The sequence below is a fragment of the Phycodurus eques genome, chromosome 9, assembly GCF_024500275.1.
Source record: "Phycodurus eques isolate BA_2022a chromosome 9, UOR_Pequ_1.1, whole genome shotgun sequence".
NCBI lineage: Eukaryota > Metazoa > Chordata > Actinopteri > Syngnathiformes > Syngnathidae > Phycodurus > Phycodurus eques.
Window position 1 is genome coordinate 879989 of NC_084533.1, and position 26980 is coordinate 906968.

The 26980-nt window shown below is 44.9% G+C and overlaps 1 protein-coding gene across 4 annotated transcripts; it reads right to left on the reverse strand.

Moving 5' to 3' along the window:
• Positions 1-1349: 1349 nt before the first annotated feature.
• On the reverse strand, positions 1350-16523 carry pcdh18b (protocadherin 18b). 4 transcript variants are annotated; one of them, XM_061686176.1, is made up of 4 exons: positions 13871-16523; positions 13477-13532; positions 9359-9525; positions 1350-2802 (listed from the first exon to the last, which is right to left on the reverse strand). In XM_061686176.1, exons 1-4 carry the CDS (start codon positions 16346-16348, stop codon positions 1847-1849), a joined length of 3657 nt encoding a protein of 1218 aa, XP_061542160.1. In that variant the 5' UTR covers positions 16349-16523; the 3' UTR covers positions 1350-1846. The 4 variants fall into 4 exon arrangements, with proteins under 4 accessions (XP_061542160.1, XP_061542161.1, XP_061542159.1 ...); XM_061686177.1 differs by having other exon boundaries at positions 9410-9525; positions 13477-13565; XM_061686175.1 differs by having other exon boundaries at positions 13477-13565.
• Positions 16524-26980: the final 10457 nt, after the last annotated feature.

Here is a 26980-nt window from a genome sequence, read left to right on the forward strand (position 1 = left end):
CTGGCAAGTCACTATGCTAAGTAGTAAATCAACTTGACACCTCTGGCACACCCTCCCTCTTCTGTGAATGGAAAGGATTGCATTCACTATATTCACTATACTGTATCAACTTAATATTGTACGGATGTCTACAGTCGACTCGTGTCCGCGGAGAAGTTTTCTTAATCCGGTTTGCCACAAACAGGAACTTCTATATGTATCTACTGACTGTAATTACAGACTCTCTTTATATTCCCAGATTTTCATGTCGCATAGACTGGTTGACAGCCTAATGTAATCACGAAGGTGCTTTTATATTACAAATATGTTCTTCCCTCATTACTTCACTGTATTATCCTTAATTACAGTCTTCCGGCCGCTTACTTGTGTGCCACGCCGTAAAAACGAAACATTTTGTTTGTTAAGTTAACACATCTTTCATTACTTTGCAACATATGTCAAAGCTCTTCTTCTTGGAACAAACAAGACTAGAGCCACCGTATGAGTTAATTTACCTCTCTATCATTTCAAGTGCTCTCTCAGCAATACATTTCAAATCCCCGATCCAACATGCATTAATAAATCCCTTCCCTCAGGTAGGCGCTATCGAACAGTGCCAACAAGAACTAGCAGACATTCCAACAGTTTCTTCCCTCTTTCCATTAACTTCTTCGTTAACTTACAGTTCCATTATAACGTGCTGAGATTGTAGTCACTTCTCTGTCAGGCCAATTACACATTATTCGTGCACTCACCTTAGTCGTCTCGCCACTGCATGACTTGCATAGCTGTTGACCAATACTGGCCACTCATGTGCTTGAGAAGTACCATTTGCACAATTGACATTCTTCCAGATTATCGCACTACTAGTCACTTTAAATTGCATAGATTTCTTGAATTCTCTGCACCATTTGCACAATGGTCACTGCACCAGACTATTGTTGTATTAGTCATTTCAAACTGCTCTGAATTGCCACAGGACTCGGCATCATTAGCACAATTGTCAAAACAAAACAAAAAGTATCGGCATTGCCGCATTACTGGTAGACTCCGCATTACTCCCCCTATTTTATTGCTCAGTGACTTGTGTTTTTATGTTTTTATGTCTCAAAAGTATTCTCTGTTAATTGAGTGTCTGTTGTCGTACAAGAGCGGCTCCAACTACCGGAGATAAATTGGTTGTGTGTTTTTGCCGTACTTGGCAAATAAAGATGATTCTGATTCTGATAGAAGATTTCAGAAAAAACACTTACGTCTTAAGAGTCTATAGCCAAATGTATGGTACATATAGTACACGGACGCCTAATCATTTGCAGTAACATCATATAAATGATCTAATTAAAAAAACATAGGCAGGCAGCATTTCAAGTTATAACATTTATTTGTGCGATATCTGTTTTTCCACAGACCACACAATGACAAGTGTCAGTATATTATTGCATACATAATATAATAATACAAAAGAATAACCATACAAAAACAATTTAAATAGGCATAATGCCGATCACAGGTTGAAGTCTCGATTCGATGTTTTGGAGTCAACATGCATTCAATATATAAAAATAGACTTTTAGTTAAATGTATTTACATTTTTGTATCAATATAAGTTACAAATGTATTTTTAAAATACAAAGATAAATACAGTGGAATGATGTTCATTGTGTACCATCCAACAATTACAAATATTTTTGGGATATTTAGCATTCAAATAACAATTACTACTACATCAGTAATGCAACTTAAACAACAATTGTCATTATTATTTGTTTTCAGTCTTTCCAATTCTCAGCCACTCACCCCCAAACTTCAGTCTGAAGGTAAAAGACAACTAGATGGTAGCTAGATATAAATATAAAGAAACAGGAGTCTAGCTCTGCCGGACATCCTGGAGAAGTTTATTGATCTCAGCCACCAACTCACTGGCATCCACCAGCTCATGGTGGCTGTCAGTACGTTTTCCCTGGAGATGGCTCAGTACAGAGTCAAAATCGTCCTCTTCATAGTTTTCTGGGATTTCCTCCATAGCAGGAAGCCACTTGGATGAAGGGCCAGGAAGGGACACCGCTATTGGCACTGGAGCCTGAGACGGCTGCACAGTGGGGCTGACTCTTGCTGTGACCGTGGAGCTGCTGTGGGATTTGGGGTTGCTGCTGCTATTCTCCAGGCTGTTTTTGAGCACCTGTGAATTATTGTGATTGCTGCTCTGACAGCTGAGCTTGTTGCGGGGTTTCAGGGTGTGGTAGTTGCCGCCCTGATTGTGACCAGATGGAATGATTCCACTTCCTGGATTCTGGAAGTGAGTATTGGCGGCCCAGGCTGCCACACCCTGCTGGTAGACAGAGTGGTTGGCCTTGCCTGGAAGATGGCCCCTCCTTCGATCTAAAGATCCGGTCATTGGTACGCTGATACTACTGAGGCTAGTCCCCTTCTGGTTCTCATTGACTTGGACATATGAATCTAAACCCTGGGGGAGCAGGCGCTGGAAAACACTGCTCATCTCGGAGAGCAACGACGTAGTTCCACAAAAGTCTTCATCCCTGGCCTCATCTCCACCATCATCTTCAACTTCCTCTTCCCCAATATTCGCTCTGCTCAGATCTTTTCCAAAGGTAGAGAAGCTTCGGTTCCGGCCAGATCCATTTTCAATGCAAGGCTGTGGAGTCTTGTCTGGGGACTGGTCAGTGGGTTTGCAGGCTTCCTCCCCTGGAATATAGAGATTGCTTCGGTAGTCAGAGGAGGAAGATGCTGGGGAGGCAAATGGGGGCATCCAGCACTGATCTGAATGACCAAGTACACGACACTCCTCAGTGCAGAGCTTCATGGCTGGGAAAAAAAGTGGGAAGCACTTATAAGAAATGAGGAGATGTAGCCAGAATGTACCTTTGTCTGTATGTATAGATCATATCAATGTGCATATGGGTCATTTTCATGAGCAATAACTGGAAAGACATGGCCCACTGCATTCCCTGACTGATCAACTGGTTAGCACATCTGCCTCACAGTTCTGCGGATCGGGGTTCAATCCCCGGCCCCGCCTGTGTGGAATTTGCATGTTCTCCCCGTGCCTGCGTGGGTTTTCTCCGGGTATTACGCTTTCCTCCCACATCCCAAAAACGTGCGTGCTAGGTTGATTGAAGACTTTAAATCGCGTGTAGGTGTGAATGTGAGTGCGAATGGTTGTTTGTTTACATGTGCCCTGCGATTGGCTGCCGACCAGCTCAGGTTGTACCCTGCCTCTTGCCCGAAGACAGCTGGGATAGGCTCCAGCATGCCCGCGACCCTCGTGAGGAGAAGCGGTACGGAAAATGAATGAGTGAATTAAAACCAAGGTGGCAGAAAAATAAATTGCTAAACAAGAATATTTTTTTTGTCTTTACCATTATTGATCAAATTATATGAAAATACGCCATGATGTGATTACTTTTAATGTGTGTCATTGAAGTCAATTTTTGTGGCTTTTGTTTTGGCAAAAAAGAACTGTTAAATGTTTCTTCAGACATGCAGCTCAATGCATGTACAATATTCTTTATAGAAACGGATTATAGGTTGCACATTTTTTTAAAATCTTTGCACTTTTTCAAAACCCAACCAACATGTCCAGTTGGGCACCATGTGTGGTAAATGCGGGCTTCCTGGGTACCAAGTGGGCATGGGCTAGAGGTGTGCAATGGTACTGGGTCCCATATAGGTTCCATCTGGGCTACGTGGCCTTGGGCTTGAACCGGGCAAATGTGGTGGGTGCAATAAGGGTTATGTATGGGCTAAGTGGGCATGGGTTAGAACTGGTCACCCATGTCTGGGTCTCATATGGGCTAGCTATGGGCTAAGTGGGTATGGGTTAAAACTAGGCACCATTTATCTGTCCTGTCTGGGTTATGCGTGGATTTAGTGGGCATGGGTTAGAAACGGTGAACCATGTCTGGGTCCTGTACGGGTTATGGGTGGGCTCAGTGGGCATGGGTTAGAGCTGGTTAGCCATGTCTGGGTACCATATGGTTTATATATGGGCTAAGTGGGCATGGGTTAGAAGTGGTCAGCCATGCCTGGGTCCTGTATGTGTTAAATATGGGCTTATATATGGGCAAAGTGGGCATGAGTTAACACTGGCCTCACGTTTTTGGGATATTGTTGCCTTTTCGGATTGCCTGCCTGTGTACCGACCTCTGCTCGTTTATTAAACCTCTCTTTTTTTAAACTGTCCATTTGTATTGAGGTCGTGCATTTTGGGTCCTGTCCTCTGTTCCGTTCATGACAGTACTTGTCAGAGTACTTTAAATGCACCGTACGTTTTACTTTTACTTGGGTATTTATGGAAGGTCGACTGAAGACTCTAAATTGCCATTCGGTGTGAATGTGTGCGCGAATGGTTGTTTGTTTATATGTGCCCTGCGATTGGCTGGCGACCAATTCAGGGTGTACACCGCCTCTCGCCCGAAGACAGCTGGGATAGGAGGATAAAGTGGTCCAGAAAATGGTGGTACAAAAAAAAGTGTCCTTTTGAATTTAATTTGAACATTTACATTGGTTAAATATGATTAATATCGTTTAAAATGACTTTTTTTTATATAGGAGAAGCGGGGTAAATTAGGTCATTTTAACACATTTTAATCAGGTGCAACCCATGCACATGTTCAAATGAAGTAAAGGACTTTTTTTTTTTTTTTTTTTTCATGAGGGAGGAATCCTCCACGTCTGTGACACCAGAGACACCGGGGACGGTAGACCAATCCCCCAGCATGTAGCACGTGGCTGCGACTGCGTGTCCTCTCCTGTGTATTAAAATAATAAATTGAGTCATCCAAACAGGAGTCCAAGTTTTTGATATCCCCTTTGATATGCTGGTGTGCTTCTATTTGAAATCAAACGATTGATCACAAATAGCATACATACAACATTTACGCATTTCTCCCTGTTACTATGACTGCCAGGTCCCCGACTGGCCGTCATTGGCCCTACCGTTTCTCTTTTATGTTGCTCTTTTCAATAATACATTTAAAAGAAAATCTCAGAAGAATACATTCGTCAAATCAAATATGCTATGTTAAACCCTTCATTAAAGGTGTATGCTCTTCTCAGTTCTGCCATAGAGGGACTTCATTATCCCCTCAAAAACATGAAAGACGCATTTATTATACATCTTAGATCAGAAAAGCGCATATGGGGAGGGAAGCCGCTGCATACAGTGTGCCCAGCTGATAAAATGGTCCAATGAAATATTTCAACCAAATCATTCATGTGATAGAATAACACATAATGCAAACCTGCTCATCACCACTGTACATTAACATGAATTCATCGCGGAACATTTGGGCTTTTGCATTGGTTTATGTTGGCGCCTTCATTTCTTTCAATTCTATCAGAGGACACAGTATTGTTTTAATGCTTTTAATTAAAAGAAAGACACTCATTTACAGTATCTACTATTTATATAAATGACATATAAATACAAAGAATAAATTGTGTATATATATATATATATATATATATATATATATATATATATGTATTTTAAGTGCTATAATTTTCTGCTTAATTTATAAATTGAATATTAAGCAAATTATTGAACTGAGCCATCATATCGACATTGTGAAAAACTAAATGAATAGGGTACAATATTCCTGCTTATTTGGTCCTTAAAAAAATTGAAAATATACACATGCCTCACAGTTCTGAGGACCGGGGTTCAATCCCCGGCCCCGCCTTTGTGGAGTTTGCATGTTCTCCCCGTGCCTGCGTGGGTTTTCTCCGGGCACTCCGGTTTCCTCCCACATCCCAAAAACATGCGTGGTAGGTTAATTGAAGACTCTAAATTGCCCGAATGGTTGTTTGTTTCTATGTGCCCTGCGATTGGCTGGCGACCAGTTCAGGTGTACACCGCCTCTCGCCCCGCAGATTGCTAGGATGGGCTGCAGCACGCCCGCGACCCTCGCGAGGAGAAGCGGAACGGAAGATGAATGAAGGAATCACGCATGCCTTGTTTACGCATATTTTCTGCCTCAGTAATGACTTCAATACATATCCATAACGCCAATGAACTGATGGAACACTGATGGGAGATTACACAGTGGGAGATAGGTGAGCTTTCATTATGCAATGTACGGTATAATCATGAGAGTGTTTCAGAAGTGGCTGGATAGCGGCAATTCATCACATGGTAATTAAACGCCTCCGTCTCATCAAAAGACCATGCTGTTTGTATGGCGCAAAGTCAAGGCTTTAATGTGGCTGAGAGCCGAATGAATAATGAGCAGAGCGTCGGGAGGAGGTGTTAGTCACGATACTGTCCGACTCAACTTTAATTGGGATGTAGCTCAAATACCGTGTCAAGCGATGGGTGTGTGGGAAGGTGGCTGCAAATAAATGTTATAATAAATGTGACGGAGGGAAGAGGGAATGCTATGATGGGGGAAAAAAGCTGCTTGCAACCTGAGTGTGTTAACTAATATTGGCTAGAGACAGGGGAATGCTACAGTGCGTGACTGAATGTGTCCAATATAAAGAGTAGTCGACTAGAATTGCGGCAAACCTTCATTTATCGTGGGGGCAGGAAAACCCCTGCAATAAATGAAATCTGAAAAATCGCAGGGAATGTTTTGGATTTCAACCTAAATTAAGCAAATCTGCAAGAGTCTGAATAGTATAATAATGCAAAATAAACCAATTTCCTTCACGCAGAAAAACATTTATCGACACCGCTCAAGTACGTTGATCGGAAATTTAAGATGAATATTAAATTTGCCATATTTCTTTGCTTTTGTGTTTTGGCCTCTAACTTGAGCCAGGCCCATCTCCACCTGCACTTGATGCCTGCTTCAAGCTGTGCCACATGAATAGCATCCTCCTCTTTAAGCACTGTCATTCTGGGAAATAATTGACTCCAATCATTGTCGGTTCCACTTCATTTTTCACGATTATCAACTGCAAAGGCTAATCCCAAATGCATCCTCCAGGAAAGTATTAAGGACAGTATTTTCTATTTTTATTTTCCATTTCTGAATTCGAAGTGAGTTCATTCTGTGTTGTGACATAATCCCAAACATCGCTCCGTCGCTTAATACGTTTAACATTAACATCCGTAAACTAATTCGATAATTGTAGGTGTGTTTCCGAATTAATACTAGCAGGTCAACTCTTGTCGCCGATGTTACGTGTGCTTCGCGGTTTCGCTGGTACCGCAACCGGGGCCACGACCATCTGCACCACAACACGAAAATACAAAAGACCAGTGCAAGCTGAACTGATGAGCTAAAATGTTGCTTCAACGTAAGATTAGCAATAGAGGATGTCCGCTCCCGAGGTGGGTAGAGTAGCCAAATATTGTACTCAAGTAAGAGTACTGTTACTTGATAATTATGTGACGTGAAAAAAAGTCAAGTAAAGTAAAGTAAAAAGAACCTCAAGCTCAGTAAATTAGAATATAGTTGAAAAGATTTTCTTCAGTACTCATAGAGTGATTAAACACTGAAGTACTTTTCGGAGTGCAAATTCCAGTCTAATTTCTACTTTAAAAATCACTTAATTTCTTGAATTAATTGACTTTCGTTTGATGTTATATTTTAGTTTCTCAATATGGGTAATTCTTTTTTATTTGCTATGTGCTACAATCATCAAAATAATACATATTTTAAATATGAAATACTTCACTCTGAGTGTGTGCAGTTCATCTCTATAATTGCACTTTTTGAATTGAACTACCTAATAAAAGATTTACACTATTCACCTGTGAGCGTGATTGACATGACCTCGTGAGTGCCAGTGATGTGTGCGAGAATGTGATTGACGTGCTCGCATTTGAGTAGTGTTGATGAGAGAGAGCAAGACGCGTGCGTATGAGAGCATTTGAGTAGTGTTAATGAGAGCATTTGAGTTGTGTCAATGTGAGTATTTGAGTAGTGTTAATGAGAGCAAGACTCGTGTGGATGAGAGCATTTGAGAAGTGTAAATGAGAGCATTTGACTAGTGTAAATGACAGCATTTGAGTTGTGTCAATGTGAGTATTTGAGTAGTGTTAATGAGAGCAAGACTCGTGCGTATGAGAGTGTTTGAGTCGTCCTTGAGTAGCCTTTCAGTAGTTTGTGTGTGTGTGAAAGCATTTGAATAGTAAGTGTCAGAGCTAATCCTGAATAATGTCCCAAACGGCCCCTCATACCGTTGCCTTCATAGTGACGACAACCTTCCCAACATGGCCGCCACATAGGCACGACAATCAGCGGGTCTGGCTCATTTAGTGTTAATAGCTACGCCCGGGAAGCCCAATAGAAGATGTGTGAGGTCATGTGACTTTCTTGTGTCCTTTGATTGGTGAACTAGACGTAAACGTCACTCGCGCTTAAATGGGATTAGCGCAAACAGTGCCCAATGCGGAAGTCGAAGTCTCGAGCAGGAAGTAGTTGATAAATCAGCAATAATTGAGCAATAAAAGTGGCGAGCGACATTTAGATCATTGTACCGGACTAAAAGTACCGTTACTTCTTAACAACCTATGGCGACGTCGGCAACGACCCCCCCCCCCAGGAAAAACTCATCGGATCTATACGATTCACGTAAATTGCCTGAATCTGTACACTTACCTTTAATGCTGACAGCCTGACACAGTTGCTGTTCCTACTCATCCATTATTAACTAACTCGGCTTGCTCAATTAACTGTGACGTCATATCCTGTGCGCGGTCATGTGACTGCCTTGTGTCGTCTGATTGATGAAAAATGAGTCATTATGATTGGCTCACGAAGGCTTCGTGCACGGTCATGTGACTGCCTTGTGACGTCTGATTGGTGAATTGGAGTCAAATGACATTGGTGATCCCGTTTGATTGGCGCAACGGGCACCCAATGCGGAAGTCGAAGATGGAGTCTAAAAATAGACGCGCACACGCAAGCATGAATAGCTAAAAGTAGCGAAACGGCATGTCGATCATTGTCACGGGGTAAAAGTATCGATCTATCGAAGTAAAAGTAAAAAGTATGGTGCATTTAAAGTACTCTGACAAGTACAACCTATGGAAAATGTGACTTGAGTAAATGTAACAGAGTAAATGTAGCGCGTTACTCCCCACCTCTGCAGAGAAAGAAAGAAAAATCCGCGATGCACTGAATCCCCAGTAAGTGAACTGTGATAGAGCGAGAGATTATTGTATTTTAATGGGATAAGGTGTGTGTGTGAGGGCAGCTGTGATTACCTTGCAAACAAACAACAGACAGCAGTGTGTCTAACTGTATCGTACCAGTTAGGTATGGACCCCAATAAAAGGCTGCCAGAGCATTGTAAGACTTGGCTCTGTTGGTACCCTAACATTTGACAACGGAAGCACGTCATTTGCTGGACTGAACTCAACCAAACTCTACTGTTTCATGGAAAACAGTGGGGCCAAGGGGTGTACCTGGGTGCATTCTGTGGACGTCAGCAGCATAAAGTTCAGCAAGTCCCTCACCAAGGAGTCTATCCACAGGTGAGTCCCTGCCAGGCTCATAGTCACTGTCGCCTGCGTCACTGTCGCCACGACCACTGTCTTTGAGACTGAATTTATCCATCTCATTCAGGGCGTATCTGTGTGGGGGAAGAAAACACTTGTTTACATTTGCATCAAACTAAGGGGAATTCTTGATAAAACAGTCTTTGCTAGTAAAACGAGAGGAACGGAACGCCTTGAGAGGTTTTGTTGACATAAAGGTAACTTAATATTACATAACAGAGTTTAAAACCAACCCAAATGCTAGATAAGACCAGGTTCCACTGGTAAGCTACATTCAATGACTTATGGTTGTTATGTTTAAATTTGGTGGAACACTGGATGACTGGTTAGCACATCTGCCTCAGAGTTCTGAGGACCGGGGTTTAAATCCTGGCCCCACCTGTGTGGAGTTTGCATTTTCTCCCCGTGCCTGCGTGGGTTTTCCGCAGGTACTCCGATTTCCCCCCGCATACCAGAAACATGCGTGCTAGGTTGATTGAAGACTCTAAATTGCCCGTAGGTGTGAATGTGAGTGCGAATGGTTGTTTGTTTGCATGTGCCCTGCGATTGGCTGGCGACCAGTTCGGGGTGTACCCCGCCTCTCGCCCGCAGATAGCTGGGACAGGCTCCAGCACGCCCGGGACCCTTGTGAGGATAATCGGTACAGAAAATGGAGGAATCTTTAAATCGTCAATTCTCAACTTTTATCGGTGGATGTTCAGTGGGAAAATGGTCTCTTAGTGCCATGAGTGTGGTGAGCTGAAAAATGTCACGATTTTAATTAACTTGTTCAGTAGATTATATATACAGTGGGTACTGAAAGTATTCAGACCCCCTTAAATTTGTCACTCTTTGTTATATTGCAGCCATTGGCTAAAATCATTTGCATACACACACACAGCGGCTAAAACAAGTATTTAACGTCACCATTTTTCTCATTAATTTTATTTCCAAAGGTCCTTTTGACATGAAATTTTCAACAGATGTTGGGAACAACCTGGGCCGTTCTAGCAGCTTTATTTTTTTTTTCTTTGAAACCAATTGAGAGTTTCCTTGGCAGTATGTTTTGGATCATTATCCTGCTGAAATGTCCACCCTCGTTTCATTTTCATCATCTTCGTAGATGGCAGCAGATTTTTGTCAAGAATGTCTCGGTTCATTTGTCCATTCATCCTTCCTTCAATAATGTGAAATTTACCAGTACCATTTGTTGAAAATCAGCCCCACACCATCATGTTCCCACCTTCGAACTTCACTATTGGAATGGTGTTTTGAGGGTGATGTGCAGTGCCATTTCTCCTCCAGAAGTGGTGTGCATTATGACATCCAAAGAGTTCAATTTTACTCTCATCCGACCATATTATATTCTCCCACTATTTAAATGGCTTGTCCAAATGTTGTTCAGCAAACTTTAAATGAGCTTTGACATGCTTGTTTTTCAGCAATGGGGTCTTGCGTGCTGAGCGTGCGTACAGCCCATGGAGGCGGGGTGCTTTACTCACTGTTTTCCTTGTGACAACAGTACCTGCTAATTCCACGTCTTTTTGAAGCTTTCCACAGATGATCCTTGGCTCTTGGACAACTCTTCTAATTATTCTTTGCACTCCTCTGTCAGAAATCTTGCGAGGAGCACCCGATCGAGGTAAATTTATGGCGGTATGTTTGGCTTTCCACTTACGTATTATGGCCCCAACCGTGCTCACTGGAACGTTCAGAAGCTTAGATATGCGCCTGTAACAAATGCCATTGTTCTAAGTTTGCCATGGTCTTGAGACAGCTCTCTGCTCTTACCCATCATGAGATGTGTCTTGACTCCCGCCTTGGCAATGACACCTTTTTTTAGGCCATCAATTCGGAATGGATCAGCTGATATTCATTTGCACCGACAAGGGGCTGAATTGCTGTTTGATTAATTGATACATTTTAGGTGTTGTCTTGGCTTTCCATGACTTTTTGCACCTCCCTTTCTTCATGTGTTCAATACCTTTTCCCTGTGTCATTGCACATTTTTCCACAAAACTTCATTTCTGAGCTTATTTGTTCTACTTTTTTTCGTATGTATGGATTACTTGGGCTGTTCCCAACATCTGGTGACATGTTCAGGTCAATAGCGCCTTTGGAAGTAGATTTAGTGAGAAAAATGCTAACGTATTCAATACTTAGTTCAGCCGTTGTATATATTAGGGTTGCGCGATATTGAGAAAAAATTATTGCAATTTTGTATTTTTTATATTGCGATGTGAAATAATACAGGACCGCGAACTATTTCATAGTTGTTTCGTTTCCTCAATATGTCGCTGATGGGCTATTACCCTCAAAATACTGGCCTTTCATTTCCCCATTGTCACCACCAACCAATTCAGTACACATTTGTAGCCAGCTGCAGCTTTCACCCTACAATCTCAAAACGATGAGGAAAAACTTGTTGCTTGCATGGTGTTTTTTTTAATGAGGTATTTAAACATAAACATGACCTTTGTCCTTAATGTGCAAACAAAACCACGTAACACAGTATGACAGGAACAATGGTGAAAGGACATTAATAACTGCATTCCTCGCAGCTCTGGCTGACTATATTAACAAAATAATTTAACTATTCTTATATTTTATAAGAATATTCTTATTCCACATTATCACACTGTGATCATACAGTGTTTTAACTAAAGCATTCTGATACAAATAATAATTTTCCTCCTAATCCATTTTTACAATGATGTACTTTGTTACAAAAGAACACATTTGCTCCCATCTACGCAGTGTCCCTGAACATACCTCATGTACTCACGCAATTGTGGCCTGCCTGCCTACAGTAGTTCAATTCTGAAGATTTTATTAGCATGCCCAAACATGTCCCTCTTCTGGTGACGTTTAATATCACAGTTGTTTCACACACACACACACACACACACACACATGCACACACACACAAACACACGTATACCTTGGTGTTCTGATAGATTCCGACCTGAATTTCAACAGTCATATCAAATCAATTACTGAAACTGTCTTCTACCATCTGAAGAACATATCCAGAGTGAAGGCTTAGGATCTTTGTACATCAGGTACTGTGTATGCATACAGGGTTTCCCACATCTACATTTATTTGTAGCGGGACGCCACAAGCGGATTTAGGCCGCCACTAATAGATTTTGTTGCTATCTGTTCGTCCTAGCTGTGAATGTCACGTGTCATTACATTACACGCCGGTCAATGGTTGGCGGTCAGCAGCGCCGGCAGCGCAAATCGTGAGGGACACGAACAGACGAAGGTAAGGACTACGGTAAACAAGTAACACTGTCACAAAAAAAAAAAAAAAACTCGGTACGAATATGTCGCCAAACAAGTCCAGATGTTCGAACAGGTCGGATTTATATTACGCTGTCTCTCTGTTAACGTAGCTAGAAGCTAAACGTGTGGATCGCTGGAACAACTCACGCTATGTTCGTATTGCATGGAGCAGTTCTCCTCGAATGACGTCTCATCCACACAGATGAATATTGAAAATGATTTGAAGCGGCTCACGAAGGAACCTCGTACTGAGAGCACACACCGACGAAGAAGCAACAGGTGAGACCAGGAAGGCTTCTTGTTTCAGTCAGCCATTGTATTCTAAATGAAATGTTTGTTATTTGGTCAGTGTTTGGCATTACAGTTTGCATTCATTTATTGGAGGTTATTTAAGTTAGCGATTGTAATTTTTTCATTGAATTGAACTCAACATGAATATATTGTTGGTGAATGTATTTTAATATTAGCGTCATTCAATGAAAATGACAGTATTCTATTAAAAGTCCAAATCAAAGTCCTTTCTTTGGTCGTAAACATTGACGAGCAAAAAGAGATCCCCTCGACGCCCCCAACCGGTGGATGCCCACCACCACAAATAGATTCTGATCCTGTGGGAAACACTGACATACAGTATATAATTACTATTATTATTTTTGCATCCCCTGTAAAAATTGGTAGATCTATTTTCTAGTCAACGCAAAATAAACAATATTACTTCCCTGATAAGGTGCCCCGAAACCTCCCTTTTGAGTGATTACCTGTAGCTCCTGGTGTATTTGTTGCCTCTGAAACTCGGCCGTGGCTGGTACTGGCCCTGATGGAGCATGGACAGAAGCTGTGAGACTTGCTACAATCCCCAGAGAACAAACAAGGACAAACCAAACAGGGGGGGGGGGGGGGGGGGCAAAGAAAAGGAAAAAAATGAGACGGGACAAATGAATGGAGTCAAACACGCAAGACCACGAGACAATGTTACATGAAGGTGTGGGACGAAGGGGAGTGTTCATGACTCTCCGAATGGAGGTCAGAGAGCGTGAGGGGCAAGAAATATATTCTTAACATGCACTGGAGATCTGCGGACTGAATATGTGTGTCCATTTCGATATATGCATGAAGAATAATTCACCACCAAGTCTAAATCAAATGTCTTACCTCAACAGGAGGTGCGGTATGGGCCAACTCCAGGGTGAAATTCTCTGCCACGTGATTGGAGCAAATGGTGACGAGACTGTTCAGTGACTGGCGGCTGTGATGGCTCTGCCTGCTACCGAGGGTGCCCCTCTCGGGTGGAGGGGAGGCTGACGGGGAGTGTGGGTGGGACTGGGCAGGAAGAACTCCATTGACAGCTGGGACCAGGGTAATATCTGCCTTGTGTATGTGCCTTGTGGGCTTCTTTGGATGCTGCTGATAGCTGTTTTCTGCAAGCCGGCAATTGTAGTTGTGCTTTGGGTCCTTGTTTTCCCGGGTGCAACGAGCTGTGGCAAACATCAGCATTACAACAAGCAGCAGGGCGCAGACAGCCCCGAGAGACACGATGATGACGAGGGAGAGATCATGAGAAGCGTGGCCGGGGCCAGTGGGATGCTGGATGTCCATATTCTCCCGCAAGGTGATCTTGAGGAGGGCCCCTGCGGTGAGTCGGTTGGGACCTCTATCCTGTACTTCTAAGCCGATCTCCATCACGTCCCTTGGCACTTGTTCTAAGCTCGCGTTGGTCCTGAGCTCACATCTCCGAGCGTCCATCACAAACAGACCGTCTTCATTTCCACTCACGATGGCGCAACTCACCTCTCCATTGGCACCAGCATCGCGGTCTGTCACTTTAAGCGTTGTGATCAGCTGACCAGGAGAAGCATACTTCCAGACTGAAAGTCCAGCAGTGTGATTCTGGAGGGAGGGGGAGTGGATGACAGGTGCATTGTCATTTTCATCCAAGACTGTAAGCAGGACTGTGGCGTTGGCTGACAGGGAAGGGGCTCCCCCGTCACGTGCCCGAATGGTGAAAGCGATATGACCGACATCCTCGTGATCGAAGGTCCTCAAGGCATAAATGGCGCCACTTGAGGGATCGACGGTCACGTACGTAGAGATGGGGCTGCCCTGCACCAGAGCATCAACTACGGCATATGTAACCTGGCCATTGGTGCCCAGATCTGGATCAGAGGCCACCACTGTCATCAGGTACGCTCCCGGAGAGTTGTTCTCAGATTTGAACACCTCGTAGCGGTTCTTCTCAAACCGAGGAGCATTGTCATTGTCGTCCAGCACCTGAACAGTGAAGTGTTTGATCGCGGAGAGGCTCGGGGAGCCCCGGTCCTCAGCTATGACCGTCAGGCTGTACTCCGACCTCTTCTCTCGGTCTAGCGAACTATTGGTGAGGATCATGTAGTTGTTTTCATATGTTTTCTCAAGTCTGAAGCGACCGTGGCCATGAAGCCTGCACACCACTTCGCCATTAAGCCCCGCGTCGCCGTCGTCAACGCGCACCAAGGCGACGAAGGTGTCTCCGGGTGCCCCCTCTGCGATGTAGGCCACTTCCTCTGTGCCGGGTGTCATCAGGTTAATGTTTATCTCTGGCTTGTTGTCATTTACGTCCACGACTTTCACAACGATTTTACAAAGCCCCGGAATGGAGTTCGGGCCCAAATCCCGAGCCTGAGCGTCGAGCTCATACGACGAAGCGGACTCGTAGTCCACCTTTGCAATCAGTGTGATGTGGCCATTTTCCGGATTTATCTGAAACGTTTCCAAGATTTTGGGTGGGACGTGACTGCTGAAAGAGTACACTATCTTCCCATTGGTGCCCTCATCTGGATCTGTAGCGTTTAAGTCTACGAGGAGAGTCCCGAGAGGAGAGTTTTCCAGCAAATGAATAACATATGCCTGCGCTTCAAATGCCGGACTGTTGTCGTTGGAGTCGACGACGCTAATTTTCAGCAACGTGGAGCCAGATTTGGGGGGTACGCCGTCATCCGAAGCAGTGAGCTGCAACTGGTAGCTGGACTGGACCTCCCTGTCCAGCTCTCGCGTCACCACCAGCTCCGCGTACTTAGCCCCGTCCGTCCTGGTCCTGACGTCGATCTTAAAGAAGTTGTTGGGGCTGAGGGAGTACGTGCGCAGCGCATTGTCGCCGACGTCCGCGTCCGCGGCGCCGTCCAGTGGGATGCGCGTGCCCACGGACGCGCTCTCCGAGAGGTCGATGGGCACGATGGCGCGCGAGAAGTGCGGGGAGTTGTCGTTTATGTCCAGCACGTCCACCGCCACGTGGAACAGCTGCAGATATTCCGTCGGCAGCGTGACCACGTCGAATTCAATGGAACAGTTGGCATTTTGCTCGCACAGCTTCTCGCGGTCGATCTTGGAGCCGATGCTGATCTCGCCGTCCTCCTCCCGCACAGACAGCAGCGGCGCGCTCCCCCGCTGCATGGCTCGGAAACGGAAAGACACGGAGCTCGGCGCTTTGGACAAAACTTCGGCGACGTCTTCCTTTAAGCGCGCGATTACGGTGCCCACGCGTTGCTCTTCGTAAACTTGGTACTTTAAAGTCTTGCAGGCGATGCAGTTCAAAGCCGCGATCAGAAGGAACAGTCGCAGTTGCGCAGAAGGGGGCGCGTTGCCCACGGCGCCCATCTTTTTACTGCGGCAAAGGAAGCCCCTCTTCACTTACATTTGCAACGTCGTTCAAATCCGCTGACACAAGCCCAATGTGTTTTGGGAAAGAAACCACCCGCGCATATCCTCATGTCTCCTCCGCCAGTGGCCGAGTGGGAGCGAGTTGGACTAAAAGAGGAGCGAGCCTTGCTCCTCGCTCGACCCGCCCCGCCCCGCGCCGACATGCCCACCCCTCCCCAAAAAAGAAAGAAAGAAAGAAAGCAAGCAAGAAATGCGGAGACAAAGAGAGCGCACGATGCTCCCCTCCTCCTCGCACACGCGCGCGCACCCCGGCGGGAAAAGTGTGTCACGGCAACAATGGGGGAGAGGGAGAATGATTCCGGGCTCAGCCACATCTCGCACAAACCGAACACTGAGCTGCACACTTTCACATTGTTGGTTGGGTTGTTCACGACGCGTGCCGCCCGGCTCTCCTTTCTTTGTGGGCAGCCTGTTCCGAAGAAAGCCTGCTGCGTGCGCCGGCCGAATAACATGGACATCGCTTGTCTGGTACCACAAGAACTTGAACACTTGAAGTCCCAAACCGTTTTAGAAGCCTGTGTATTCTGATTGCCATTAATGGTGTGTCCTGAGGGCACCGTCCATCCATCCATCCATCCATCCCTCCATCCATCCATGCTCTTCCACTTTTCCGAGGACGGGTAGTAGCTTCAGCAGGGACGCCCAGACTTGCCTCTCCCCAGCCACCTCATCCAGCTCTTCCCGAGGCCAGCCGGGAGACAGAGTCCCCGGGGTCTCCTCCCGGTAGGACGTGCCCGGAACACCTCACCGGGGAGGCGTCCGGGAGACATCCGAATCAGATGCCCCGGCCACCTCACCTGGCTCCTCTCGATGCGGAAGAGCAGCGGCTCTACTCCGAGATCCTCCCGGATGACCGAGCTTCTCGGCCTATCTCTAAGGGAGAGCCCGGACACCCTGCGGAGGAAACTCATTTCGGCCGCTTGTATCTGTGATCTGGTTCTTTGGGTCACGACCCACAGCTCGTGACCATAGGTGAGGGTGGGAACGTAGATCGACCGGTAAATCGAGAGCTTCGCCTTTCGGCTGAGCTCCTTCTTCGCCACAACGGATCGATACAAAGTCCGCATCACTGCGGACGCTGAACCGATCCGCCTGTCGATCTCCCGTTCCGTTCTTCCCTCACTCGTGAACTTTTCCGACCGAGGACCATGGTTTCAGATTTGGAGGCGCCAATTTTCATCCCAGACGCTTCACACTCGTCTGCGAACCGCTCCAATGAGAGTTGGAGATCACGGCTTGATGAAGCCCACAGAACCACATCATCTGCAAAAAGCAGAGATGCAATACTGATGCCACCAAACCGGAGCCCTTCTACACCTCGACTGCGCCTAGAAATTCGGTCCATAACAATTAATGAACAGAATCGGTGACAAAGGGCAGCCTTGGGAAGTCCAACCCTCACCGGAAACGAGTCCGACAAACTACCTGGGAACATTTGGCAGAATCCCCTGTCAGAAGGAGTTTCAACTCCCACCTCCGGCAGAACTTCACCAACGTTCCGGGGGAGGCGGGTGACATTGAGTCCGAGCGCACCATGTTCCATGCCTCCATTGCTGAGGCGTCCTACCGGAGCTGTGGCCATAAGGTGGCGACAACAGCCAAACCCGTTGGTCGACACCAGCTGTGAGGGATGCGGTCAAGTTGAAGGAGGAGTCCTATGGGGCCTTTTTGACCTGTGTTTTCAGCAGTTTTGTTTGTCTGTTGCAGTCGGAGTTTGCCCTTTTTTGTTGCAGCACCAAACCAGACTGCGATGGATGAACACAGGACTGATTCGATGACCGCTGTGTAGAACCGTCTCAACAGCTCCGGTGGCAGGCCGTGCTTCATCAGAGCCGCAAGACGTACATCCTCTGCTGGGCCTTTTTGAGGACGGAGTTGATGTCGATCGCCCACTTCAGGTCCCGAGAGACTAATTCCCAGGAACTTGAAGGTCTCGACGGTTGACACAGGGCAGTTGGACAGCGTGAGGGGCAGCTGTGGCGAAGGTCCACGATCATCTCTACTGCTTGTTTGTAACTTCACTCATATTTTAACAACAAAAATACAGCACATATACAGTTAAATACAGTTAAGTAGGAGTTAGCTGATGCTTTTTTCTTCTAGCTTTATAGGAAACCACTGTGGTGGTCAGCACTTCCGCTGTCCTCTGTTTGAATTGGATTGAGAGAAGCTTGTTGTTGTGTCATGTACATGTAAGAATATTAAAGCCGCCTCCCGCCAGAAGATAGCTGGGATAAGCTCCAGCAGCCCGCGACCCTAGTGAGGATAAGCGGTAAAGAAAATAGATGAAAGTGAATCCCAGCACCTCTGATACGAGAATCGGCCCTGGAATACTGTCATGCGTTATTCACATACAGTACCGAGGGATATGGGATTTCTTTGCACAAGTTGCTTTGACGCTGGCTTGCTGGGAAAATGGCACATCAATAAAGTCGGTCCCCTCAAGACAGAACTCACCAGAGCGGGACATTGCCACGTGTCCACGTTCACACGTTGCTGCTCCGCACAACGAGACATTTCGCTGTGCGGCGACATCACCGTGACAGCAACAATTGCTTTCAACACAAGGAGCCTGAGCAGTAAGTCTCAGGCTTTCAACTACACATTCCACTTAAACACTGACGGGCATGTACACACATAAAGCCCTAGTGGTAATGTACTATATCTCCAACCTGCCCTATTCATCAATATTAATTTAAATTGTTTTTTTTTTTTTTTTTAAACCCTCCCTGTTATTAATTCAACCCAAGGTGTTTTGATATTGGAGCGGCACTTATTTGAGTCTTTGGGAGAATTACACATATGCTCCCACCTTAATTTATTTGGGTTTAATCAGGGGCACTGCAAATGGCGGCAGGTGTGTGCTGACTCCCATTGAACACGAGTTTGAAGGTGATTGCTTCATTCTGAACACATTTATAAGAGGGTGTGCGCACTTAGGCATTTACTTTTACTTCCCTCTGTATTTTTTCAGTTGAGTTGTCCAGGTTATAGTTTAACTGGCACCACCGGGAAAAGGTTTGAAAATGATCTTGAGCTTTGTCCCATTTTTTTGCACAGCATCAAAACCTGCCATTTGAACAGGGGGGCTGTAGACTCTATATCCACAGCAGCTTCCCTTCAGCTCCGATGTTAATAGTTGTATTTTTGACTGTGTTAATTGCGTTAAAAGAAATCAATACAAGTTAAATATGTACTACTGTTACAAAACATTTCAAAAATCTTGATTGTTAACATACCAGCTTTTTCAAGCTCCATGAAATACATTGTGACGGTCACGGCTTTGCCGCTTCGTTACCCGCACAGCTGACCCGTGCGTGTGCTCTTTTCACAATCCCCCTCTTGGTGCCTCGTAATGATTTACGGACGCCTACATCCTCCAAACATCCAAATGAGCATCCCGCAAACTCACTCTTGCTCAGACAGCAAGTGGCCACATAACTTTATGAACACGCCGTCAAGTCCTCACTTGGGACGACCCAAAATGTACAATGACCATCTATCCACAAATCACGACGCCCCGAGAGAGAACCCAGAAACAAAAGATCACATCACATGTCTGATAAACATCCTTCAATCAGAGTTGCACGTCCGTCACTCTCGTAGAATGCGATAACTTAAGCCAGTCAGCATTCTGTAGGTTAGTCTCATCTCTCACATAATCACTTGGGATTTGTATTTCCTGTTTTTGTGTGCGATGACAACCCAAGAAGAGGAAAATCGTTGTTCTCCATGTTCAGCTTAGTGTTAAAAACTTCAACCAAGCTGTGGAAAATTCAAGATTCAAAGATTGCAGTTTCTCATTTTGGTGTGTGAGACTCATCTGTTAATTGCGGTTCTTATTGCGCGCCGCTGAGTAAATGATCTGGGGCCGGCATCTCTTCGCGGGTGTGACTCTGTGATGGATTTCATCTGCATTTGAAATTTCTCTGTCTGCTTTGTGGGAGTGGGCTCCCAGCGCTGCCATCTGCCTCTGCCAAAACACACGGCGTTGGTTCCTGCAACGCGCATGCTGGAATGCTTAACAAAAAATAAACATCAATACGTCTTTACCAGATCATTTGTTTTGGACTTCAAATCATTATTTGAAACACACGGAACATTGCACTTAAAAGCCGTGGCTTTCACTTGTATTTTTGGGCGTATAACAGTAATGTAATTTGGGAAAACTTTCAAATATAAGTTATTGACATTTGTGGCAGCAACGTTAGTTAGCACAACAGAGCAAGTTGTTTGATCTCAAACAATTTGCTGACTTGTTTTTACTTATATGTTTAAGTTGGGATTCAGTACATATTTGACATATTTTCTTCATCATCGCAGAATAGTTAACGTTCAAGCATGTCAGTAAAACGCTCGTGTGTAATAATGCTATTTCAATGATAAATGTTACTTTGAATATATGTTGTGCAGACTTTCTTTCTTGTGCTGCCTAATATCGCAAATTGTGGCGAGGACAAGGTGGGTGATGGAGATGTGGAGATGCCCTGAGGGACTAGGAAATTACAAAGACGAGCGCTAGGGGAGAGTGGGGGTGCCGCATGAAGGGCTCAGCAACTTTGTCATTGAAATGAAGCAGGAGATCCCGATGACAAAGGAAGCATAGCAGGTGGAGAGGCGGCACAGAGACCCCACAGCCACCGACACCCCCCCCCTGGGAGAATCTGTTTGGACGAGGGTGACAAGAATGGCGGCTGGGACACATGCTGGAATTTGCAAAAGAGTAAGACAATTATTATGTGTACTTAACGGATAGCTAGAGCGAGATCCAGAGATATTTAGCACGCTGTCTTGAGGCAGGGGCTTCTGTCACTGGCTGGTGTGGATTGTAAAGGCACGAGAGTGTCCGCCACAGTCGAATTACCATTCTGTTGTTTTGTGTGAGATTGGGGTGGGGGGGGGGGGGGGGGGGTTAGGGGAGTGGAAGGGCCTCAATGGAGCATGTTCTGTGAGATGTCTCCCAAATGCAAATCCATTTTGTATTGAAGCATGGTTCGTTGAAACACTATCTCCGAACTTCAGAATCCACGTTGAGCAGTTCAAAGTGGAACGCAATCAAGAATGGAGTGCATACTCATGAAAGAGAACTTCTGTATTCCTACAGTGCATTTTAGATGTCTCAGTCAGTACGTTTACAGAAAAGAACTGTTTCAATAATTGGAGTGAAGGCCAACTGTTACACCGCGTCTGAATGTGTCCCACCTTTTGAAAATTGGATGATCAGCCCCAGGTCATTCAATTGGAATCCAAATTCCACTGGGATGTACACACTTTCATTAATTGGACATCAGAGCCAGTTTTCTGCATGGCTGATCATAACATTTAATTCACAAGAGCAGGCGCATGTTTGGACAGACTAGGAAATCAATGTATGTCAATAATATCTGTACCTTTCATTAGCAAAGCAAAGCCAATTTATTTATAGAGCGCATTCCATACACAAGGTTGCTTTACATGATTCAAAGCATTTACAAACAAAGAAAAGAACAGCTTATTAACATTTACGGCGATTAAAACAGCGTACAGTGCAAGAATTGTCATTTAAAAGTGGAAATGCTCGAAAAAGCATGCGAAAAAATAAGCGTTTTTAACTTGGACTTCAAAACATGCACACTTCTGTTGGCGACCTTTTGCATTTGTGTGCAGCGTAACAGCTAAATGCTGTTTCACCATGTTTGCTTTGGACTCTGTGTTCCACTATTTGACCCCGAGTCTGTAGATTTCAGAGCCCGACTGGGTTTATATTTCACTCGCATTTCTTTCATGTCTTCAGGACCTAAACCTTTCAGTGATTGACAGACCAGTAGCAGAACTTTAAAATCTATGCTAAAGCTCACTTACAAAAATGAAAAACACTAAATATGAGGGTGAAGCTCATTAACAAAAAGTGCAGTAGTCTATCAATTTAATTCAAGTTTATTCACGTTTAGTTATATACTTTATATGATATCAGTTATTCTATGATGACCTGTAAAAGCGGACAATCGTATTTTGTGGAAAAACTCAAAGAGGATTCAGCATTTGTATGTATTACAACAATGGCATCTTCTGATTGGAGACATTTCCCTGAGTTTTGAATTCAATTCTGCACTGATTGGACATTATTCTTTAAATAATGTTGTTGTTTCAGAGAGTCACTTGATTATCATAAAAAAGAAAACAATATTTCCTGCTATGACAGACAATCAATCATAAGTAGAATCCTCTTCTGAGAAGAGAAAATCGATCAACCCATTTATTTGCACAAAAAACACACCTCCATTCCCACAAACGGTGACATAGTACCTGTATTGTGTTTTTAAAATGGAAATCAGCTCTTCCACAAATATGGGTGAGACAAAACAAAACAAAAATCCCACCCTTCCCTGCACTTGCACAGAACGTTTTTTTTTTGTCCTGTTCAGCTGTTAGGTCAAGCAGAAGGGAATATCTGTATCCCTTTTATGCCGGAACAGTTTTACTGTGTCACAGTGGCGTTTTTAAGCTTCCGCTGTGGTTTCTTAGTATTATAATATAAGTTTATTGAAAATCAGTCGATCAGTCGAACAGGACAAAGTTTCTAGAGGGGAGAGAGAAACAAAGACAAAAGACAAAGCACTTATTGTGAACAGGATGAGAGAAGTAAATCATTACATTATCTACAACAATGAAACATATGTAACAACAATATAAATCAATATAACAATATGAGTGTTGCATGGAGCTGTAGTGCGACACCCTGTGAGGGAAGGACAGGACAAGATAGAACAGGACAAGGACAGGAGAAGAAGCATGCAGGACAAGGGTCGTGAACCCGGCTGTACAACTGAAGTGTGGTGGGATTAATTTTGTAAATTATAAAAGTCTACAGGACGAGAGTGTCAGTGAAGGGATACACAAGCAATTTGCATATTCATGAGTTATTTGTCGCAATAAGTGTGTGGCCCCACACCCAGTGGAAGAGTCCCAGGGGTGTGTGCCTGCGGACACATGCAAGTGAATTGACACCGTTTTACATGCACAAAGACTGGCAGAAGTGTCCTGTAATTGCTGTGCCCGCACCGCGGAGGCTGAGGACCCCACCCAATCAATCGAGGGGCAGGATCGGGCCCAGGGGTCTACCCGAGAGCGGCCCGGTGGACGGGACACGTCCCACACCGAGGGACCCAGGACGGTCCGCCGGCCCCACCGAGGCTCCCCGACAACTGGCCACCCAGTGGGGGCTGCAGTGACCCAATACACAGACGTGCTGAAACCCGGTCTGACACCCACACCCTCCCGATCCCATACCAGTCCCCCAGGAACCCTTTGATATGTGTATGTGCCCAGATGTGATTAGTGAGAAAAATATATACAGTCAGTGGTGTGAGTGTGTGCTAAGTGAGTGATTAAGAGGCATGGCTCCTGCAGGTCGGGTCACAACCACCGACGAAGAGGGTTGCCCCATCCAGACCCGCAGCACCGATCCTGGGCCGCCACCCCCAGCCACCACATTCCCGCCAGCACCCACTACCCGCCCCCGGGTGTGGCAGGTGGATTCACCCACCGGACCCCCTCTCAAACCAGTCCCACCCCACAGATGCCGGAGCAGCAAACACAGGGACACGAGAAGAAGATCCCCACTCCACGCATGTGTCCTCTCACCATGCAAACCGATCTAAAATGTGTGAAAATACAAAAAATAAATATAATTATAAGAAAACAACAACAACCTCGACAACAAAGAATACAGAATTCCATTGTTTATTTCCACACTTAAGAAAATACAGAACCCTTTTAAGTCTGGCTGCAGTCTTCCACGTTTGGGGAGTCATTTTGCGATGACATCGTTGAGAGGAGAGTGGCGGTGCTTCGTTAAAAAGAGAAGACAACAACAAAGTGACAGCTCTACTGCTCCACAAGCCACAAATTGGAATCGTTGTTGAAACTGTTTTTTTTATTGAAGAGGTGACTCGACTTGTCTTGTGGTTGGAATGACACTGGATTTGCACATTTTCCTGGGTAAAGAAAGCATCGATATAAGTCATGAATACTTTACTTCTCATAGAACTGCCAGTCAGCGCAAAAGGTCGGTTTTTAAATGTTAGCGTGCAGTACTGGGACAAAAGCATTAGGGAACCAAGCTCTTATAACTTCAGAAACTGCAAATGGAAGAAAATGTGGAGTTGGTGAGCCCTCTGTAGCAATAACAGGAATTCAGTCTTCTGGGAAGGCGTTCAACATGTTTGCAACACCAATTGGAATGTGTGTGTGTTTTCTTTTTGGAGGGGGGTGGGGGGGCTTTTTCACTCAGAACATTTGTGAAGACAAATACTGTTGAAAAACATCCAAAGAACTTGTCAAAATAGTTTGCAGAATCAAGATTATAGAACAGAAAAAACAGAAAGACGTGAATGAATCCACAAAGTGAAAGCATACGCTTGCTCATGCTTGACCTCGAGCGTAGACACAACGTGAGCATTCCTCCCATCGGTTTTATTCTGCACTCTTTGTGATAACCGTCCGCCACTTCCACATCGAAATGAACAGAACCAAAAAATAATCCCTGTCAGGTAAATTGGAGTAATGCAGCGTCGCATCGAGGAGAGATGAGTCCGAAAAGTTTGAATGCGGGCCAGCGGGGCCAGCGGGGAGAGAAGGGTAATTGGGCTCAAGCTTCACTACTTTCATGACTCAATTCGCATTTCGTAAAGCCACTGAGAGCTGCTTCACTTGGTCATGATGCCTCTGAGGTGCAAACACGGCCCACTTCTTATGTATTTACTGTGGTTTGCCATCATTTAACTTTCTCTGCGCTTTTAAAGGAAGCGCCCACTAAAGTGATCAAGAAAAACTTTCACATCTTTGTCCTCTGACCTTTAAGCGATGGCAGTACCAACGCCCTCTTCTCCGATGGACACACGTCTGGCATCTGCTGCACTGATACCTGATCTCTTGTGTTTGAAGCCACACAATGGCATGTTCTGGCCTATAGCATGTTTTCATTTCTCTAGAAAGAAAGAAAGAAAGAAAGAAAGAAAAGAAGCCACCCAGTTGCTGTCACCAAGTAATAACTTCTAGCCCTTCTTAGGTCCACCGGACACTGAGCGATGCGGCCGCACCCAACTAAACCCACCAACTCGGGTCTCACCAACTACTTTTCATGAGTGGCCACTAGTTTTGAGTCGCAATGTCGCACGTGTAACAGCCAGTGAAAAATGCACACGAGCCTTCGCCCAAAATATCTTTCCGGGTACTAAGCGTAAGCAGACCCAGCTGGCCAGGCTGGGTCAATAAAACTGCAGTTTACCCAAAACTCTTCGGCAAGTCGTTTGGATTGCGACACACTACTGCCTTTTCTAAAGCCGAGGTGTCGTAAGTGAATTGTCGGCGAGACAATGCAGATGACAACGGCGTTTTCTTTGCATCGGCTCAATTGGTGATGCAGCAAACAAAGGCCGCCTATGTGGCTCGAGTTCAATGTTTACCACGTGCAGGCCAATGGGCGACATGCTGTATTTTCAGGGAGTGCTCATTCATTAGACTGATTTACCCCCACCCCACCCACGCGCTCGTCCACCATCCCCCACTCCTTTCTTTCTGTTTGTCTTGGCAGATGTGAGACAGGCGCTGGCTTTTCTCTCTTTTTATTTTCCTTTTTAGCGCGGGGGTAGTTTTGATCAAGCGCCACGTGTTCTGAATTTAAGGGGCATTTGTGTGGAAACGCTTCTCGATTCTTCGCTCACATGTGCAGCAGGCTTGATGCACCCCTTCTGTCATTTTTAAAAACATCCAAAACCACGATTCCTTTTCACTTCCTTATTTGATATAGTTTTTTTTCCCAATTAACAATAAATGACTAAACACAAGACCCTGGCTGACGTCCTTCATACCACTCTAATTGTTAGAGGACTATGCATCTTTTTGCACACTTGTCAAAAAAAAAAAGGAAAAGAAAATGTTTTTACCATTACCAGATTACGAGCAACCTTTTATTGCTCGGCGACTGTTTTTTTTTTCAACGTCTTCATGTCTCAAAAGTGTTCTCTGTCTGTTGTCGTACTGGAGCGGCTCCAACTACCGCAGCCACATTCCTTGCGTGTCTTTTGACATACTTGGCAAATAACGATGATTCTGATTTTGATGACCTTTCATAATCATTTCAAGGTGTGTACGGTGATAACAGAACTTTAATTTGTCATGACGGCCCAAGGGGACAGTGTTAATGATCCTTTTAGCTAAAGACATTTCCGGTTCGGTCTCGAATGATTGTGTGAACTTGAGAGGATTTTGTGTATAATAAGCAAGTAACCCAACACAATGTGAAAGCATTTTCAGTAAAAGTTTTAAATCAACTCACATAAATAAAAGCCAGTACTAGGCAAGTCATCAGAGCATTTGCAGAACATGATAGAGTTAGTTGTACTTGTAGTAACAACTGTATATTTGTTCGAGTCAAATCAGTCTCCTCTCGTCGGCAATCAAATTTGCCTGCTGGTTTGCAAAAGCGGGAAATACTCAGGAATTAGACGTTTTGGGAAATGAAGCAGTTGACGAACAAACCCGGAATGAGGCTGTGGTGTAAAGCCGACACAAATAAACCCAATTTTC

What these genes read in the sequence shown, in the direction of transcription:
- pcdh18b (XM_061686175.1), bottom strand. Translation starts at nt 16,348, where the DNA reads ATGGGCGCCGTGGGCAACGCGCCCCCTTCTGCGCAACTGCGACTGTTC. An exon ending in AAATACACCAGGAGCTACAG is followed by an intron (nt 9,526 to 13,476) that starts GTAATCACTCAA and finishes TCCCCCACACAG; the next exon opens with ATACGCCCTGAATGAGATGG. An exon ending in CGTCCACAGAATGCACCCAG is followed by an intron (nt 2,803 to 9,358) that starts GTACACCCCTTG and finishes TTTTTTTCCCAG; the next exon opens with CCATGAAGCTCTGCACTGAG.